A 20783-nucleotide genomic window follows, 5' to 3' on the forward strand; every position below is an offset into this window, starting at 1 on the left:
TTTTCTGGGGAAATTCTGCTCTACACCTGTTCTCCCCTTATAATTATCAATAGGCCTCTGTGTCCCAGGTTGGGTAACTCATATGATTGCTCTATCCTGAAATCTGGAATAGAATCAGACACAACTCCGTTGCTTCTTTTCAACTCTAACGCTGAGGCTCTCTGTATGCCTTCTGCTGGGTTGTGGCTTCTTCGTCCTCACGAGTGAAGTCTTTGAGGGGCTGCCTCACTCCCTTTGGGTCTAGTGACGTCTCTTTCTAAACTAGCTTTGGCATCAACATTACTGTATTATATGTTTCTCTCCACTTCTCAAAGCAGATTCCTAAAGACTTTTTTATTCTTTACTAACATAGAATATGCTTCTTGTATCTCCATATGCATGGGTAGCTTTAGGAAAGACCAACTTATATATGGAATTAATTCAGTGAAGCCATTTGATATATTAAAACTTCAGTTCTTTGGGAGATAGGACTATAAGCAAATGTAAAGAAACAAATGATATATTTTCTGGGGAAAATGAGAACGCTTCAATAATTCATTCTTAATATTTGTACAGATGCTTCTTAGAGAACGTTGTATAATTACAGAAATAGACATATTAGTTCTGTTGAATTTGAATTCCTTTTTTTCAGCTTTTATATATAATAAAAATTGGATTCTCCTCTTTTTTCAGATTGTATGTAATAAAAATTTGGTTTTCCCTATTGAATTATCTGCCTTTTCTCTCTCACTTTTTATAGCTTTTATGTGTTTTTAATTGAAAAATCAACTTTTGGAGTTTTTTTCTGTTACTTTTGAATTAAATCATTCTGACAACCCTGTCTATTAAATTTCATTCTTATTTCAGGCTTCAAAAGCTGCACTTATTCTCAAGATAAATGATTAAGAAAAATGTCTAAGACTTCTAGTAACTGTAGTAAAATTGAACAGTGATTATTTCATAATCAATGTATAATGGAGGAATTAATAATAGTAGTAACACAAGAAACAAAAGATGTACTTTAAAAATGTTTATAGTTTATGTTGTAAACACCACACATATACTTGAAACCCTGAAGACTACCTTCAGATACAAAGGAGTGAAAGGTTGGAGGGTTTAAACCATAAAAATCAGCCCTTAAGCAATTCAAGATAAGAAGACTGTTCCCTAGAGAGGATGTCACAGAGCAGGGGATTTTTAAAACTTTTTACTGGGAATTGGATAAAGGTTTACAGGAGAATCCATTTTCCATTCAACAACTCACAAGCATTGTGTTTCATGCCATTGAGTGCAAATCCCCGCAGTACAGCATCACTTCTCCAAATCTTCCCTGGGTCCCCCATTTCCATTCCTCCTCCACTTCCACCCCTTCCTACCCTTTGAACTTCATCCTGGGACCAATGCTATCCTTTTGATCTGGAATAACTGATTGTCCTCAGGAGGGCCATCTCCCTATTATTGTTGTAAAACTGTCTAGTGCAGTGGCTGGCGACCTGTGGGTTGCAACCACTTTAGGGGTCAAATGACCCTTTCACAGGTGTTGCCCGATTCATAACAGTAGCAAAATGACAGCGATGAAGTAGCAACGAAAATAATTTTATGGTTGGGGGTCACCACCACATGAGGAAATGTATTAAAGGGTCACAGCATTAGGAAGATTGAGAATCACTGGTCTATTGGCTAAAAATGGAGCCATGGGATGAGTTCATTTCAGGCCTGAAGGGTGACTTAGGGCCATAGGTTAAGGGTTCCCCTAGTCTACCTCTGAGCAGTAAGCCTGGTCCATTTTATAATTTGAATTTTGTTCCATATTTTTTCTCCCATTCTACCCAGGACTTTCCGATGTGATCTGTTTCTGAGCTATCGGCAATGGAAGTTTGGTACCATCTAGTTTTTCTGATCTCACACTCATGGAAGCTGAGGGTGACATGGTCCATTCGTTCATTGAACTGATTATAGCACATGTACTTGATTTTCTTCACTTTTCTTTCTTCAGAAAGGGAGAGAACAGCAGGTGTAGCTAGGACTTACGACTTCAGCTCCCATTCGCCAAAGCAGCATGTTGAACACTGTCTTTGTGGGCTGTGGTATATGCCAGTGGATCTTGGTGTCACCAGAGGCTGTGACCTTAAGCTAAGCCCAGTGACTCGGCTGATCAAAATGTATGGTTATGACTAAAAAGATTTCATTACTTTGTCTGTCTCCTGTATGCTTCATTATATCTACAGATCTATTGGTAGCATGCTATTGTTGTTGTTAGGGACTGTCAACTGGTTGAAACTCACCATGACCCTGTGTACAACGGAATGAGACACTGCCTGGCCAGTACTAGCCTCACAATGATTGTGCCAGACCCATGGTTGCAGCCACGGTGTCAACTCATCTCATCAAAGTCTTCCTCTTTTTCACTGACCCTCAACTCTACCAAGCACGATGTCCTTCCCCAGAGACCGGGCTCTCCTGGAAACCCACCCAAAATACGTGGGATGAAGTCTCGCCACCCTCGCTTTGGAGGAGTACTTTGACTGTACTTCATCCAAGACAAATCTGTCTGTCCTTTTGGCAGTCCATCTTACTTTCAATATTCTTTGCCAGCACCTCAGTTCAAATGTATCAATTTTTCTCCGATCTTCCTTTTTCAATGTCCCACTTTCACATGCATAGGAGGCAATAGAATATACCATGGCTTGGGGCAGGCCTACCTCAGTCCTCAAAGTAACTTTCCTGCTTTTCAGCACTCTAAAGAGGTCTTGATGGTGCAGGACGGGGAGTGTTTCATTCTGTTGTGCACAGGGTCCCCATGGGGCAGAACCGACCTGATGGCCTGACAATGAAGAGGTCTTGGGCAGCAGATGTACCTAACACAGGTTATCTTTTAATCTCTTGATTGCTGTTTCCATGAGCATTGATTTTGGATGCAAACAAGACAAAATCCTTGACAACTTCTATCTTTCCTCTATTTACCATGATGTTATCCATTGGTCCAGTTGTGAGGGTTTTGATCTTCTTTACATTGAGTTGTAATCCACACTGAAGGCTGCCAGCCCTGATTTTCATCAGCAAGTGCTTCAGGTCCTCCTCATTTTTAGCAAACAAGGTTGTGTCATCTGCATATCACAGCTTATTAATGAGCCCTCCTCCAATACAATCTCACAGTCTTCCTTATATAATGCAGCTTCTCTGATGATTTGCTCCACATGCAGATTGAATAACTGTGGTAAGAGGATACAACCTTGACACATACCTTTCCTGACTTTAAATTATGCAATATTCCCTTGTTCTGTTTACACAACTGCCTCTTGATTCAATTAGAAGTTCTGCGTGAGCACATATAGTGTTCTAGGATTCCCATTCTTCTCAAGGCTATCCATAGTTTGTTCGGGTCCACACAGTTGAATTCCTTAACATAGTCAATAAAACACAAGTAAACAACTTTCTGGATTCTCTGCTTTCAGCCAAAATGTATCTGGCATCAACAATGATATCCCTTGTTTCATATCTTCTTCTGACTCTGGCCTGAACCTCTAGTAGCACCCTGTCAATGTACTGCTGCAAACGTTGTTGGACAGCCTTCAACAACATTTTACCTGCATATGATATCAATGATATTGTTCTATAATTTGAGTCTTCTGTTGGGTCACATTTCTTTGGAACACATACAAAGTAGGAATTATACCACAATATAAAGAAAGCAAAAAATCTTCACAATTGGACCAATAAGCAGCATCATGATAAACAGAGAAAATATTGAAGTTGTCAAAGATTTCATTTTACTTGAGTCGACTATCAATGCTTATGAAAACAGCAGCCAAGAAATCAAATAAAGAGGACGTGGGACAAAAAATTAAAATAAAATGTTCAAGACAAAAAATAACACTTTGAGGACTTACCTACACCTGACCCAAGCCATGATATTTTTAAAACTTCATATTCATGCCCAGAAGAATTGATGCATTTGAATTATGATATTAGCAAAGAATATTGAATAAATCATCAAATGCTAGAAGGGTGAACAAATTTTCTTTGAAAGAAGTACAGATAGCAAGCTCCTTAGAAGTCAGGATGGAATAATATGCGTCATGTACTTTGTACATGTTATCAAGAGACAAGTTCCTGAGAAAGACAGCATGCTTAGTAAAGTGGAGGATCAGCTAAAAATAGTAAGTTCTTCATTAGATGATTGACCCAGTGGCTGCAACAATGCACTGAAATATTGCAACAATTGTGAGGTGACTGTGTTAGGCTGAGTTCTCTAGAGAAGTAAAATCAATGAAATATATGTACAGGAAGAAAGGAAAAAGAAAAGGAAGGAAGGAAAAAAAGAATAATATTTCAAAGAAGTGGCTCACACAGTTGTAGAAACAGGTAAGCCCAGTCTGGTTCAAATTCATGAGCCCGGTGTTAAGTTGGAGGCTTTGCCTGACTCAAATAGCTGTCAGGGCTGATGAACTAGGAAACAGGAAGATTGGCTGGCGGATGGAGAAGTGGATGTGCCCAAGATCAATAGGTCAAATGTTAGGCTCTGATGGCTCCCAGGATTGGCAGGCAATATGGCAGTTCAATGAGCCAGATACAGGATCAGGATCAGCAAGAGAGAAAAAGCCCTCAACAGTCTACTTATATAGGCCTAGGCCACATCCCAGAGAAAATTACTTCACTTGCTTCCCACCCAAATCTTCTTACAACTGCTTGGCTGCTCACAGTAGCCACATGTAATCATCATGAGGTTGATTACACTGTGTTAGGTCACATTGTGGAGGGTTACCAGACCCTAACTGCCAAGTCAGATCCCTGGTGGCATTGTGCCTTACACATTGGGCTGCTAACTACAAGGTCAATTGTTTGAAACCACCAGCTGCTCCACAGGAGAACGATGAGACTTTTCACCCCATTAAAGACCTACAGTCTCAGAAACCCACAAGGCACTTTTACTGTGTCCTATAGGCTCATTATGAGTCAGAATTGACTCAATAGCAGTGAGAACTGCCAAGCGAATGAAGGCCTGGACTGTGCCAAGTGGACACAGAACCTAACCATCACAGTGGCACAGGGCTGGGCAGGGCTTTGTTCTGTTACACATGAGTGAGAAATGAGATGATGCTATGCATTAGAATTGAGTTGAACACAGTGGGTTTCCAATACTATCGCCAAGACTGAAATAGGACAGGGAATATGGAATTCATCTGGTGACTTTCCCTCAGTTCTTTTGAGATTGTAGACGTCCTACATCCTGGCATAAAGCCATGGCCTCCAAGGCTTCCATCTGGGTAATGCTAGTGAACCTTTTCCTACTCACGTTGTACAGGGACAGGGTTTGGCATGTTCATGCTGGCACGAGCCCCAGGAACCAACAGGAATTCCATTAATACATTCCTTTCTATTTGACACGTCCCCTGAAACGATCATCTCCGCCTTTGAAGGCAGGATTCACTCACGGGCTTGTCGTTAAGGTCAATAGAACAGGTCATAAGAAAATAGTCATTTTTCCTTTTCTCTGCTGTTTTGAGTTCATTTCCCATTTCTACACCCTCTTATTGATGATAGCTGTGTTTATATTTTAAGGCTTACTCTTTTGCAGTCTGATTTTTCCATCAGTTTGGTTCCTGCAGTGAAGTCCCGACCTCGTGTTTGTTTGTCTTCTCACAGTTTGTTGCTATGGAAATAATTACAAGATGGCACATTTCAATGCCAACTTTAAAACACCCTGCAAGAGATGGAAAGTTGACAGGATACAAATATGCTCTGAGCTGAACACATCTCTGATTATTGTCAAAAGCACCGTAGAAGGAAACTGCAGAGTTACACGCAATCCATTAATGAATAAGTAGATGTCAAATGACTTCCCAAGACAGGAGTTGTGTTCTCTAAGGAAAGGGAACATAATAGAAACTCAGGAGTGTTCCTCCCAGCAGGATGAACCCCTGTGGTTTAAAAATGGAAAAAAATGTTTTGTGCTAAAGAAATACGGTGCTTCAGGGACCCTATTAGAAGCTTAAGTTGGTTCTGGAGGCAGATAACTTGCTTCTTTGGCCTCCTTGGCACAATTGTGGACACATTTGACATCCTGGGGAAATGTCCTCATCTATAATTTTTGTTCCATGGTTTCCTAGGGGAGATGAGGCCCAGAGTTAGGTATTTTCTATTGTTCGTAGGTACAAGCAAAGAGACATGATACAGAGTGAATGGAGAAAGGCTTGTGCTCTTCATTTTTAATAAGGAAAACTGCTGCACCCTCAAGTTCCATATAATTTGGAGGACTGTGACATTTTGGTCCTGGTTCATGCCATCTGGCTCCCTAAAGTGAAATTGTCATCTTACCTTCATTTTACCCAGAGAGCAAGAGGCCTTATCAAGACCAATCCATCTCAAACTAGATATATGCCTAAGTTTCTCTTTTTGTGTTTTAACTTTCAGATAAAAATCTATACCCTGGAGGAGGACAATGTTGTATCTGTTTGGGTTGAAAAGCATGTGGAAAGACCAGCACACTGGGCATATCGTCACTTGTCTGACTTTACCAAACGACCTCTGTGGGACCCGCATTACACGTAAGAGTCAAGTTCAATTTCCGTAGTAAGTCAACCCTGATCTCATGCATTACCTGCAGTTCTTCTCCATTTCTCAATGCAAAACCCATAGTTTTGTTGCCTAAGAAGAGTTTTTGAACTTGTGTGAACTCGGTGAAGATTTACAAAGCAGATCATAGTTTTACATCCAACAGTTCTTACACATTTTGTTTCAACTCAGCTGTACAATCCTCTTGGGGAATCACCGCTTGCTCCACTCTCCCTGCGTCTTACTTCCTCTCCTCCATTCCGGCCCGCGGAACTTTGTCCTTTGGTAAATTCCAACACGGAGGGAGTTAAGGGTCTCATTTTTAGGAGGCCTTAACCATCTATTTTTTTTCATCTTTTTGGTATGGTTTTTACTATGCTTGACAGTGTTTTATGCCAGGTATTAGGGCCCCTAAATCTGTCCCTATTTTTTCATTGATGGCATTCTATTTACAGGTTTCACATATAGGTCTTTGATCCATTGTGAGTTCATTTGTGTATATGGTGTGAGATATGGGTCCATATTTTATTCGTTTGCAAATGGACATCCAATTTTGCCAGCATCATTTGTTAAGGAGAATTCTGCCATTTCTCAAAGTCTGTCTCTAGGTGGGTAGATTTACTTCGGGATGCCTGGCTGTTGCATTGGTGTAGGGATCTGGTGTTGTACCAGTACCAGGCCATTTTTATTATTGTGGCCGACTGAATAGTGGGTTTTGAGATCAAACAGTAAGAGCCCTCCTATTTTGTGTTTTCTTCTAGTGCTTTGTTGATCAGGGTCTCTGTCCATATAAAGTTGGCGATTAGTTTTCCATCTCTTCAAGGAAAAATGTTAGAATCTGATCACAATGACTCCATATCTGTAGATCACTGTGCATAACACTGACATTTTCACAATGCTAAGTCTTCCTATTCATCATTATGGCATATTCTTCCATGTATGTAGGGTTTTACTTTTGTAGTAATTTTTACTTTTGTAGTAATGGCTTATAGTTTTCTTTGTATATCTATTATTTACTTTTTTGTATATAGATATACTTTGTATATCTATTATTTACATTTTTACTTTTGTAGTAATGGCTTATAGTTTTCTTTGTATATCTATTATTTAAACTTATGCATCAAACACTAAAGCTAGTGATGAAGAACCTGCAGATTACTACCATATTTTTCAGTCTTATATTGACTACATATGAATCAAGATGCATGGATAATTATGGGCAATGAGAATATGAAAATTGGAAATAAAAATAAAGGATCGGTGGTAGGAAAATATGACCTTTGTGTTAGAAATGAAACTGGAAATTGAATGATAGAGGTGAAAAAATAAGAGAAAGAAGAAAAGGAAAACAAAATCATTGAGAAGAAGGAAATCAAAGAAAGAAAAAAAGCATAAAACAACAAAAGAAAAAAACAAGGAAAGAGAAAACTGAAGAAGGGACAAACCCAGAGAGGAGAAATCGATGGAAGGGTGGGGTACCCGGTATGGATGGGCACCCTCTGCCAGCCAAGGAGCTCATAGATTAGGAAGTGGTGAGAAGCCCATCTAAGATGGAGTTCCTGATCCAAGGAGCCCAGGTGGTATAGTGACTACGTGTTGGGCTGCAATCCGCATAGTCAGCAGTTCAAAATCACTAGCAGATTCAAGGGAGAGAGACTGGACTTCTTCCATAAACAGTTACAGTCTCAGAAACCCACAAGGAGTCTCTATGAGTCAGCATTTGGGCAATGGCAGAGCGAGAGAGAAGATTGATTTTATCTAGGGAGCCCTGGGGGCATAGTGGTTACTCATTGAGTTGTTAAACACAAGATCAAAACCAGCAACCCCTCTGAGGGAGAATGATGAGGTTTTCTAATCCCATAAATAGTGACAGTCTCAGAAACCTACACGAGCAGTTCTACCCTGTCCTACAGGGTCATTATGAGTTGGCATCAACCGCATGGCAGTGAGTTGAGTAGAATTGAGTTGTTACCTGGCAGGAGCCCTAGTGGCATTACCAATTGGCCTGTTTTCTGCCAGATCTGCAGATGGAAAGCACCAGATGCTTTTGTGAAAGAGCAGCAAGGCTTTCTAACATAACGATGTGCAGCCTCGGAGTCCCAAAGTGGCAACTCTAGTGTGTCCTGTTGGGTGAGTATGAGTCCTAATTAATGAGACACCAGTGAGGTGTTTTGTTTTGAGTTATTATCTGGGGTCTGGGACCCCATGCAGGCTCAGATGGTGGCTGAAGTCAGGGTGCTTCTCCCAGAAGAGGAAATCTTTCCAGCCCAGGGGTCAGCAGGTGGGCGATTACAGAAGGAATTCTTGTCCACCCTGGGTGGGAGACACCAGGGGCTTGTCCAGCAATGTGCTTCTTCTGCTCTTCTGAGGAGACAGAGCTTACACACCTCCAGACACCCAGGTGGTACACCAAGAGCCAGTCCACACATCCACAATAGGCTCTGACCTCAGACAGGCAGGGGCTGTGCACACAAGTGGAGCTGGTCACTGGATGGGTGAGGGTGGGGGCTGGCGACTCCCCTGGTCACCAGGAAGATATGGGGAATGAGGGAGGATCCCCCCTCCCCCTCCCGTCATTAACCACTGATGTGAGCCCTTGTTCTGGTCTTGAACAAGTAGGGCAAATTATAGCTGAGTTGCAATAGGTCAGCTGCTAATTCACTCACCTGTCTCCTCTCTGGCCATGTTTGCTCAGCTGCTTCTTCTAGTCAGTATTCAACCCACTTCTCTCTCTCTTCCTCTGGAGCTCAGGGTTTCAGGTTTATCATTAGTATTTGTTTCATCTGGTCGCTCATATCTTTGTTGGTGGGGGTCTGTGTAGTGTATCTACTTATCCACACTCTTTCAAGAATATATATTTTTTAAGTTGTTTGCAAAGAGTAATGCATCAGGTACTATTGAGAGATATAAAACAAGGAACCTTATAAACAATTTCTCCATCACTGGCTGTGTTTGGTGCATACATTTAAATAATACTGGTCTTCCTTATAGACATAAAGCTGTTATCATAACACAGATAGACCTTGAAATATTCTTTTTGGTGATGGATGTGATGCTATTCTTCTCGAATTTGTCCTTAAAAATCCTTCAATATTCCATCTTAAGATATGATTTTTTTCCTTCAGTTCTTTTAGCTTAAAGAATGCCAAGCATGCCTTTTACTTTGCTTTCCTAACTCCAGGTCATTGTACATTCCTTTAAAATACTTCACTTTGCCTTCTCAAGCTTCTTTGAAAACTTCTGCTTAGCTATTTTACTTCATTAATTTTTCCTCCTTGCCTTAGTTATTGTACATTCAGGAACAATTTCCAGAGTCTCTTTTTGCATCCATTTGGGTCTTCCTGACTTCTAATGGCCTTGTTGTGATTCTGCAACTCATTTAAATTCCGAGCAATAGTGATCAATGTGTATCAAATTTATTTTTGAAGTGGCTTCTACATTCAGGTGGGAAATGTTCAAGGTTGTACTTTGGGCTCTCTTGGGCTTGTTTCAATTTTCCTCAGCTCAACCTAAACAAATATGAGCAAGCGATGGTCTTTTTTCATTGTCATCCCCTGGCCTTGTTTTGACTGTTGATATCGAAGTTCTTTATGGTATGTTTTCACCACTTCACCATTTCAGGAGTTGGCATATGAGCAAGAACCAATGGTGCTGAAGGAAGACGTTCAAGTTGCACTGAAAGTATTAGCCAAAAACAGGGTTCCAGAACTTGATGGTATACCTACTTGTGGGGTACCAGCCTCCACAATCAAATGGGCCCAAGGGTTGATTTTGTAATTAAAGGGTAAAATTAAAGAGACACCAGACAAGATAAAGCATGGGAGTGCTCACCTCTGGGACCAGCATGACCTCAAGGGCCAGATCTGCACAGAGAGAGAATGTATTTCCAACCAAGGCTTATATACATTCAGGTGTGTGCAAGCCCCCCTAATTTTTTGTTTTGTTTTGTTTTTAAATCATTTTATTAAGGGCTCGTACAACTCTTATCACAACCATAAAGACATCCATTGTATCAAGCACTTTTGTACATTTGTTTCCCTCATCATTCTCAAAACATTTGCTTTCTACTTGAGCCCTTGGTATCAGCTCCTAATTTTCCCCCTCCATCGCTGCTCACCCCTCCCCCAGGAACCCTTGATAATTTATAAATTATTATTATTTTGTCATATCTTACACCCTCCAATATCACCCTTCACCCACTTCTCTGCTGTCCGTCCCCCAGGGAGGAGGTTATATGTAGATCCTTGCAAAATGTTCCCCCTTTCTCCCTCGCCTTCCCTCCACCCTCCCAGTATCGCCACTTTCACCACTGGTCCCAAGGGGTTCATCTGTCCTGGGTTCCCTGTGTTTCCAGTTTGTATCTGTATCAGCGTACATCCCCTGGTCTAGCTTCTTCCATGTGGACTTTGTTGCCTCTCAGCTAGATGGCTGCCGGTTTATCTTCATGCCTTTAAGACCCCAGATGCTATATCTTTTGATAGCCAGGCACCATCAGCTTTCTTCACCACATTTGCTTATGCACTAGCTTTACCTTCTGCGGTTGAGTTGGGACAGACTGGTGTGCTTCTTCCATGTGAGTTATGTTGTTTCTCAGCTAGATGGCCACTTGTTTATCTTCAGGTCATTAAGACCCCAGACGCTATATCTTTTGATAGCCGGGCACCATCAGCTTTCTTCACCACATTTGCATATGCACCCATTGTCTTCAGCAATCCTTCCAGGAAGGTGAGCATCTCAGACTGCCAAATTGTTAGATCAAAGTGTTCTTGTGTTGAGGGAGTACTTGAGTAAGAAGCCCCCCTAATTACAGGTGACCACATACATAACAAATGTACTTTAACTCTAAAAGTCCCTGAGTACATAGGAGGAGTAACCTAACACTGGTGCCTGGGGCAGGTAAGAGGGAGTGGCTGTCCTCTGAGCCTAGAGAGCAATACACATGTCAGCTCCTATAGTTAACGCTGCCAGCTACATAACAATCAGCCATGTGCTTCTACGAGGTAACTTTAAAGTAGCACTATTATGGGAGGGTGGGGGGGGCGAGGACAATATTAATTATGAGAATGTGATTGGGACTCACTCCAACTCACAGGGGTGAAGGCCTCCCTCCACCCCAGCTGCTAGGCTTCTTAATATATGAGACTAAAGGGTTCATCAGTATACACTCTCTTCCCATTCTCTGGTTCCCACACCCACTGAAGTGTTTCAACAAACTAATGAAGCACTGAAAGAATTCACTTATCTGTGTCAGGAAATTTGGAAGAGATCTACTTGACCAACTGACAGCAAGATATCTGTATTTTTATGCATTCCAAAGGAAGGTTACTCGAGATAATGCAAAAATTATAGAACAATATCATTGATGTCATATGCACGTAAAATATTGCTAAAGATCATCCAACAGTGGTTGCAACAATACATTAACAGGGAGGTGCCGGAGGCTCAGCCTAGATTCAGAAGAGGACATGAAATAGGAGACATCATTGCTAATGTCAGATGGATCTTGGCTAAAAGCAGAGGCTTCCAGAAGGATATTTACTTGTGTTTTATTGATATGTCAAGGCATTGGACTGAGTGGATCCTAATAAACTACGGCTAGCTTTGAAAAACATGGGAATTCCAGAACACTTCATTGTGCTCATGCAGAACTTGTAAATGGATCAAGAAGTAGTTATGGGAACAAAACAAGGGGGCATTGCCTGGTTTAAAATCAAGAAAGGTGTGTGTCAGGGTTGTATTCTCTCGCCCTACTTCTTCAATAAGTATGTTAAAAAATAATCAGAGAAGCTGGATTATGTGAAGAAGAAAGCAGAATCAGAATTGGAGGAAGTCTTATTAACAAGCTACAATATGTAGATGACACAACCTTGCTTGCTGAAAGTGAAGAGGGATTGAAGAACTTGCTGATGAAGATTAAAGATTGCAACCCTCCGTATGGATTACAACTCAATAGACCAAAAACCTCACAACTGGACCAGGAGGTAACATCATACTAATGGAGTAAAGACTGAAGTTGTCAAGGATTTTGTCTTGCTTGTATCCACAATCAATGCTCATGGGAACATCAGTCAAGAGATCAAACTATGTGTTGCATTGTTCAAATCTGCTGCATCAGACCTCTTTAGAGTGTTGAAAAGCAAGGAGATTACTTTGAGGACTAGGTGGCTCTGACCTAAGCCATGGTATTTTCCATTGCCTACTATGCATTTGAAGGCTGGAATTGAATAAAGAAGAACAAAGGGGAATGGATGCATTTGAATTGTGGTGCTGTGAAGAATACTGAAAGCACCATGGACTGCTACAAGGAAAACCCAATCTGTCTCGGAGGAAGTAAGGCTACAGTGCTCCTTAGAGTCAGGAAGGCAGGACTTCATCTTAGATACTTTGAACATGTTGTCAGGAGAGACCAGGTCCTGGAGAAGGGCATCATGTTTGGTAAAGTGCAGGGGCAACGGAAAAGAGAAAGCCCCTCAGAGAGATGAACTGACGCAGTGGCTGAAACAACAGGCTCAAGCACAGGAACAATTCTGAGGATGGCATGGGACTGGTCCTGTTTCGTTTTGTTGTACGTAAGGTTGCTGTGGCTCAGAACCAACTTGATTATATCTAACAACAACCTGGTATTTTTCCACTGATATAATCAATTTGTTCCTGTGTAATCCATTTGCCAAGGTGCATCAGTAAACCAACCATTCGTGTTATTGGAAATGGTATTTGTAATAAATAAGTCACGACCAGGCAAAATTCTTTCCCACCGTTTCTGACATTGTTTCTATTATCAAGGTCTTATGTTGCTGCTACTGATACCTTTTACTTGCTTTCCAGCCTCCACACAGTCACCTGCAATTATAACTGTACCTGGATTCCATGGTTGGTCAATTTTAGACGGAAGAAGTTAGTAGAATTCTGTGGCTTTAGCGGTGCATCTTCGGTGCTTAAATTGAAAAAAGTAATATTAACTGTCCTTCCTTGTAAGCATGTTAATATTATCCTATTACTGCCAGTGTGGTAGTTGAGGGTAGATCTTGAAAGGCTCTTTTTGGTGATTCATCCATCACATTCCTCTTCAATTAGTTATTTTTGGCATGAAGACCATATGTTTGTCCAATTCAATATGATCATACCAGTCCATTTCAGCTCAGTAAAGCCTAGTTTATTAATGTTTATATGTTCTATTTCCTTTTTGAAAGCTTCAGTTTTCCTAGATTCATATTTCCTACACTCTATATTCCAATTACTAATAGGCTTTGTAGCCGTTTTTTCCCACATGCCACATCAGCAATGACTACTCCATCCACATCATTAAGATCAACTCATATTTAAGGAGGCAGCTCTTCCTCGGCCGTGGGGGCTCATCTCTGGCACTAATCAGACAATGTTCCACTACTATTCATAAGATTCCCAGTCGTCCTATGGGGGGATAGATCACCTAGTTTGTCGGTCTTGAAGTTCTGCTAAAATAGATCCACTATTGTTCCCCTGCTGGAATTTGAAACCCTGGTGCTGCAGCTCCTAATACCACAGCAACACAACAGATGGACCAGTAGCGCCCTCTGTGATTAATACCATCTGATAGATGTCAAACATCTGTGGTGTCAGGTGTCACGTTTGCCAGAATGATCCATCATGGTTAGTGTTCTCATTTGAAAACACTCTGAGAAAGAGAGAAAACTTACATTTTGTGAAACAATGTCTGTAGTTGCTTTATAAATACACATTTTTTAAGAACAATGACTAAACTTTGGTGTTAGTGTTTTTTGAGTGTTTCACTACTCTCTGTGTAACCTGACATTCCAGTCAAATGAACTTGAATGAATGGATAAAGGAGTGACTTCTAACGCTACTCTTTTATAAACCTTTGATGATTCAGCTACTATGGTAACAGACACTATCCCGTAACACCCCAATCACCAAGTACAATATGTTTTATTATCTACGTTTATAGATTAAAAAATAAAGCTAAGGTAACACAGCTCTTAAATGGCAATCTGGAACTAAAGGCAAATTGTTTCTTCCCAATTTAGTGCTGTTTCTCATATAACACGTTTTTTTTCTTTTTACTTAATAGTCCTCTGTGGACTGTCCAGATAATTCACTAGTTAATTTTTTTCCACTTGATCTTAAGAAAAATAATTAAATAGAAAATAGATAACTGCATTTCTCTGAAATATTCAGAACAATGGAATTAAAGTCATCTAGCCACCATTCTCTGTCGCATGCAGATTTACTCCTTCCCACACTGTTACTCTAAAGACCGATTTTGAGCAATGAAACTGAATTTGAATGGGTGGTTAGGCAAGGTGATGGAGTAAATGTAAAAACTAACACTGAAATTCTGCGAACAAACAAATGTCATAAGGCTGTTTTTAAAAGAGAGAGAGAGAAATGTTTTATTAAAGCAAATAGAAAAGTACAATCTGTTTTCTTCCCTTTCACTGTTCTATTTACATAGCTCCTGTGACATAATAGATTGGGTGAATGAAGATGATCAGATATACTACATTACCTGCCCTGTAATGAACGGTGATAAACCCAGAGACTTGCTATTACTTGTATCCCGGAGAAAGCCTCTCAGAGACAAGTGAGTATTTTCAGTTCAACATAAAATAGAAATCAAAAGCTGATGCAACCATCAGAAAGTCAATATGGGCATTTCTGGTCTTGAGTGGTCTTTATTTGATTTTTTCCTAGATGGCACTTTAGCCATTATTACAATAATAATAATAATAATATAATTATAATATACCAAAATAGCAATAATAACAATTATTATTCTTATTATTACCTAATTGCGTGCAACCTATGGGAGATGCACCATGTAAGTTTTTGGAAGTGATTCTCTTTCCTCTTGCTCTATGTGAACGCAAAATTGATATTCAGAAGCTCTTTAGAACATTATTGGTTGAACTAAATTTTAAACCAAATAACACAACACTAATTGTCTTATAATCCACAGAAGTGATGTTTCCTACCTGGGTATGTGGATTGAATTGTGTCACCTGAAAATACATGTGGCAAGCCTAGCCCCAGTTCCTGTGAATGAGATCTCATTTCAGAAGTTGACCTTTGTGGATATAATCAAATTAAGAAGAGGGCACACTGGATTAGGGTGGTCCTAAACCAATATGACTGTTAGCTATGTGGCGGAAGGTGTCATGTGGAGCCAGAAGCAGAGGTTGGAGTGACATCTACAAGCCCAGGCTTGTCAAAGATGCCAGTAACTACCAGTGATAGGAGGAGTTTGATGGCATAGTGGTTGCACAGCAGGCTGCTAACCTCAGGGTCAGCTGTTTGAAACCACCAGCCCCTCCTGGGGAGAAGGACGGGGCTTTCTACTTCCTTTTCAGAAACTCGCAGGGGCAGTTCTACCCTATCCCATTGGGTCATTGAGTCGGCACTGACTTGGTGGCTGCGAGAGCAGCGACAGAAAGAACCTTGAGAGGGCTTATCTCCTCCAACAACCTGACCTGGGACATCTAGACCCGAAAAAGGACGCCCGGGGGCATAGTGGGTTACTGCTCGGACTGCGAACTGCAAGGTCAGGAATGTGAACTCACGCTAAAGAGAAGGCTTCCTCCTCCCTTGAAGATTTACAGCCTAGGAAACCCACAGCGACCGACCGACAGTTCTAATCTGCCCTGTGGGGTCCGAATAAGTCCGAATGGATGGCAGTGAGTTTCTTTTGCTTGGGAGACTTTAGAACTGTGAGCGAACAAGTTTCTGTTTGTAGTCATTCGTTAAATCAGCCCGAGGTAACCTAGTCACCTTACCAACACGATCATTTTTTTCAAAGATCGATCCAAATGTAAACAAAGTAGTGAAGGACAGCAAAGCCAAGACTTTGGCGAAAACGGAAGCCTCTTGGCTGATTCCAAAGAAGGTAGCTGAAATATAAGAAGCTACGCAGAGTTTTTAACAGACATGTGGGGACAGGTAGGATGGGTAACCCTCCATTCATGGGGTTTAGACCCATCTGGACTACTTCCGAGGAGTGAGACTGAGCTGCAATTAGACTGGCTCTCCCAGGTTCCCAGGGATTGACACCCATTTCTCCCCATTCACTGAGATGAAGATGATCGTGGATAAGTAGTTTCAGAGTTGCATGCCAGAAGCAAAAGTAAATCATCTCTAAAATAGGCCACTTCTCCCACAGATTCTGGGAACAGGAGTGGGAATAGTTATAGCAGAAGGGTAGGGGGAAGAGGGGGAGAGGAAGGGAGAAAGGGGGAACCAATCACAATGATCGGTACATTACCATACAGCCCTCTTCAGGGGGAAGAACAACAGAAAACATGGACGAAGGGAGACAGCGTTCGGTGTGAAATATGAAAATAATAATAATGTTCAATCAATCAAGGGGTTATGGGGGGAGGGAGGGGGGAAAAAGAAGAGCTGACACCAAGGTCTCAATAGAAAGTAAATGTCTAGAAAAGAATGAAGGCAGCATATGTACACATTCGCCCGGTGCAAGTGATGTATGGACTGTGACAAGAGTTTTAAGAATCCCAAACCAATTTTTTAAAATAAAATAGGCCACTTCCTACCTCAAATTATTTTGCTAATTACATGCCAGGAAGAAGCCCTGATGGAACTGTAGGTTAAGCTATGCACAAGGTCAGCAGTTCAAACCCATCAACTGCTCTACAGGAGAAAGATGTCTACTCCCATAAAGATTTATATTCTCAGAAACTCTATATAAGATCATTATCAGTCATGTGCCAGAATGGTAACAACGGCCAACACACACTTGGTGCCTCGAATGTTAGACTTGTTTCTGGGTGTATTTTATCTGCGAATTAAAAAAAAATGGTCCCAGTTTTCCCCTATCAACTCAAGTTTTTGAGAAACAGAACATATGTCACTTACCACTCCTCACTCTGCGCGCACATACAACATCAGGTTGTCTTAATGTAGTGGGAGCTAACCTGAGACACAGGGAGTTCACGCTGGCTTTATTAAGCAGTTTGTGTTGTAATAAAGATTTAGATTAAGTGATACTTCCTGGTGTTCTCGAATCCAAAGATATCTTTATATTTTTGTTTAAACAGTGCAAATTACACGAACTTGGAATGTTCCTCAAATATCACTTCACTTTTATTAAGAACTAAAGAGCGAGCAGTTCTTTTTTTTTTTCTTAAAAAGAGGACAAACATAAGAGTTATTGTACAATAAATAGGGAAGAAAATAAGGTATTTTACTCCCTGAAGTAGTTAGAGTTTCAGAAACCCTCAAGGGCAAAGGGCAGTTATACCATGTCCTACAGTGTTACTGTGAGTCGGAATCAACTCAATGGCAGTGAGGTTTTTGAGTAAAATAAATAAGAAATCCTGATGGTGTGATGGGTTATGTGTTTGGCTGCTAGCCACAAGATCAGCTGTGTGAACCCACCAGTCACTCTGCAAGGGAATAGCGAGACTGTCTGCCCCGCCGCAGAAGTTTGCTCTGTCCTCAAGGTTTACTTAATTGACTACTTGGTAGTGAGTCTGATATAATAAAATGAGGTGCAAAGCCAGAACAAAACTTGGGAAGAGTGGAAAATAAACAAGAAAATGGAAAAGGTACATATACGGAAGGTGTCAGGGAAGTGTCTAAAAGTAAGACTACATAACAATTTTCATAAATATTTTGAAGATTGAAACTTGTCTTATTCAATTTATGCAGTAAAAATTCAGAACACATGTTAATACGTAGAGGTCAGTGGATAATTCATGTTACCTGTTTCAGAGGTGAAGTTAACATCAAGCTTCTTATAAGAGCTCTAACCTTTCTTCAAGAGTTTCTGTGCACAGTTAGAGAAGATGTGTCATCTAATAACTAGACCGACACATTCTGATTTTAATAAAGGAGTTTGAATGCTGACAGTCACATTTTGCATTTCAGAACATTTGAATAACCTTCCAGTAAATGATGCTAGATCCCTACCCTACTATAGGATACAGTACATCCTTAAAAAACAATGAGGCAGCTATAGATGTTCTGATATAAAATGCCTCCGGGATTTATTGTTCGGAGAAAGATCAAACAGTAGACGTGATCGAATTTATATCTGGAGGGATCGATACAGAAATAGGTTAAGCGTGGCCAGTTCTGTAGGGGGGAGTAGGATTGGGGCTACCCTGGATGCAAGAAGACTGTGGTTTTCTAGTCCATAGGCTTCTATATTGTTTGAGGACGTTTGTTTTAACAATGGGTACTATTTTCCAAAGTAAACAAACAAACAAAACCACTGCCAGAGAGTTAATTCTGATCTACAGCAACCCTGTGTGCAGTATATCATAGTGCTCCCGAGGCTGCAAGTCTTCATGTGAGCAGCCAGGCTCACCGTTCCCCTGTGCGCAGCAGGTGACCTAGTGGTTGCCAGTTCCTTGCTCACCCAGACAACGCCTCACAAAAAAAAGTAGGTGGCTGATATTCCAGTGCTTTCAAGCACAATCATACTTTATTTTAGAGATTGACTCCTTCTGTGTGGAGTTAGCCAAAGTATATGTAGTAGTTCTTAATCAGAAAATTCCTGTGGCCCTTACTACGCTGGGTCCTATGTTGAATGTAGCTCCCTAGGGACAATGTTTTCTAGAACAGATCTGGGTCTTCACCGCGCCACTTCTCCTGGATGCATGAATTGCATTCATGTTAGTATTGTATTTCCCAACAAATCCTTGTGTCGGGCAAGAATTTAGAAAATGTCCCTTTAATCTTTCAGCACCACTTACACAGTAGCATTGAGATCGGTTCTTCTACCGTCAGTTCCACCTTCTCCGAACTATGTCAGAGGTGAAATCATATGTGCTGGGTTTCTGGTTCACCCGATTGACAGCAGTGCCTGCACGGTGAGTCTGGTGAGACAGCTGCAAACTAATTTGCCCTTACTGATGGAGAGAAAGCTCTTACTTTACCCTTATCTCCTAATTAGTTGTAAATCTGTGATATGTGTCTGCTCTTATGAGTGGGTGTTATGGAGGGAGGAGGGGGCTGGGGCATCCTAAAATCAACCGATGAAATGTATTCCAAAAGGTCCCCAGAGGATCAGGGCCATGGTCTCCCCTCGTCCCCATGAGATTCAGATCCTCGCTTGACAAAGCTCTGCACCAGTAAGACTGCCAATAAAAATAATTGTGTTTTCTTTCAAAAACAGGTATCTTACTTCCACCAGATGTCTTCTAGCACCCTTCCTTATTTTGCTGGAAATATCGGTGGCTGGTCCAAATCCATTGAAGAAACAGCAGCCTCTTGTATACGGTTCCTGGAGAGTGCTACTGATGATACTTTTATAAGCATACTTTAAATCCGATGTTTTCTTTGTTCATATCCCACGTTTAATTGCAAGCACACTTACCCCTGGCATAGGGCACTCTCAGTCAAAGCGAAATGCAGTAAGGAAGAGATTAAGAATCAAAATGCATCACAAGTTGAATACCAGGGATTTGAATGATCATTAAAAGCAATTTAAAAATATATATACTTTTAGATCATCTTTGCTTCGGCCTGTATTCAACTCTGTACGCTTGCTAAAATGGAGCTAACTTGATTCAGGTTTCACCAACATTTTTTAGGTCACAGGGTGTAATGTGTTCTTTTTGACGTTTTCATTTGATACAATCTGAGGTGCAGGTTTGCTGTCATTTGAGGAGCTGATTAATAGAACGGCATCGCTCCATGTGCCGCAGGTATCTGTATGCCAGGAGCATCTGACAAGATGTATTACACGTTTTAGAGCTTTAAACTAGGAAGATATTAAAACATAATGGAATCCAATCAATTTTCATAATAGGACCTACTTTACTAGTGTCATTTAACATATATTCAAGGTGGCTGACCAATTTAGTATCTATTGCTATATATACACACACAAAGTACCTGCAAAATGTGATAGTATAGAGAAAGACAGTACTAACAAAGCTCTTCTCTCATAGCCCATCCCATTAGGACTTCATTCCTTCGACTTCAACATTCATTATTCTAGTCCGTGATTTGACTTAACTCATAAGGCAAACCAGAATAGATCAAGTTAGCCTCCTCTGCTAAGAACCTTTTTGAAAGTTGAAGGACTTCTCCAGAAAAGTTTTGGTCACTTAAAAGGTTCGATACATCCTGCCTTTGGTTTGCCAACTCTCTACCTCCACCTCCTGCTACAACCACACACATAGTCTAGGTCTGCCTGTCACTGTTTTTGTTTTTCTATGTCAACAGGTTTTCATTTATATAAATCTTGGGCCGTGCTCCAATTTTATGAATAAATGTGTATAATATGA

The 20783-nt window shown here is 40.8% G+C and overlaps 1 protein-coding gene across 1 annotated transcript in view; it reads left to right on the forward strand.

Annotated features, from left to right (window-relative positions):
- ACOT12 (acyl-CoA thioesterase 12) overlaps positions 1 to 20783 on the forward strand; it is an 84520-nt gene extending 63737 nt beyond the window's left edge. The window contains exons 13-16 of the mRNA XM_045285204.1: positions 6394 to 6527; positions 14987 to 15115; positions 19235 to 19361; positions 19667 to 20783. Of these exons, the coding sequence (XP_045141139.1) occupies positions 6394 to 6527; positions 14987 to 15115; positions 19235 to 19361; positions 19667 to 19816 (540 nt within the window). The 3' untranslated portion in view covers positions 19817 to 20783. The remainder of the gene's footprint in view (positions 1 to 6393; positions 6528 to 14986; positions 15116 to 19234; positions 19362 to 19666) is intronic.

The sequence above is a fragment of the Echinops telfairi genome, unplaced genomic scaffold (assembly GCF_000313985.2).
Source record: "Echinops telfairi isolate 266 unplaced genomic scaffold, ASM31398v2 ScPeMD7_7469;HRSCAF=8507_1, whole genome shotgun sequence".
Taxonomy (NCBI): Eukaryota; Metazoa; Chordata; class Mammalia; order Afrosoricida; family Tenrecidae; genus Echinops; species Echinops telfairi.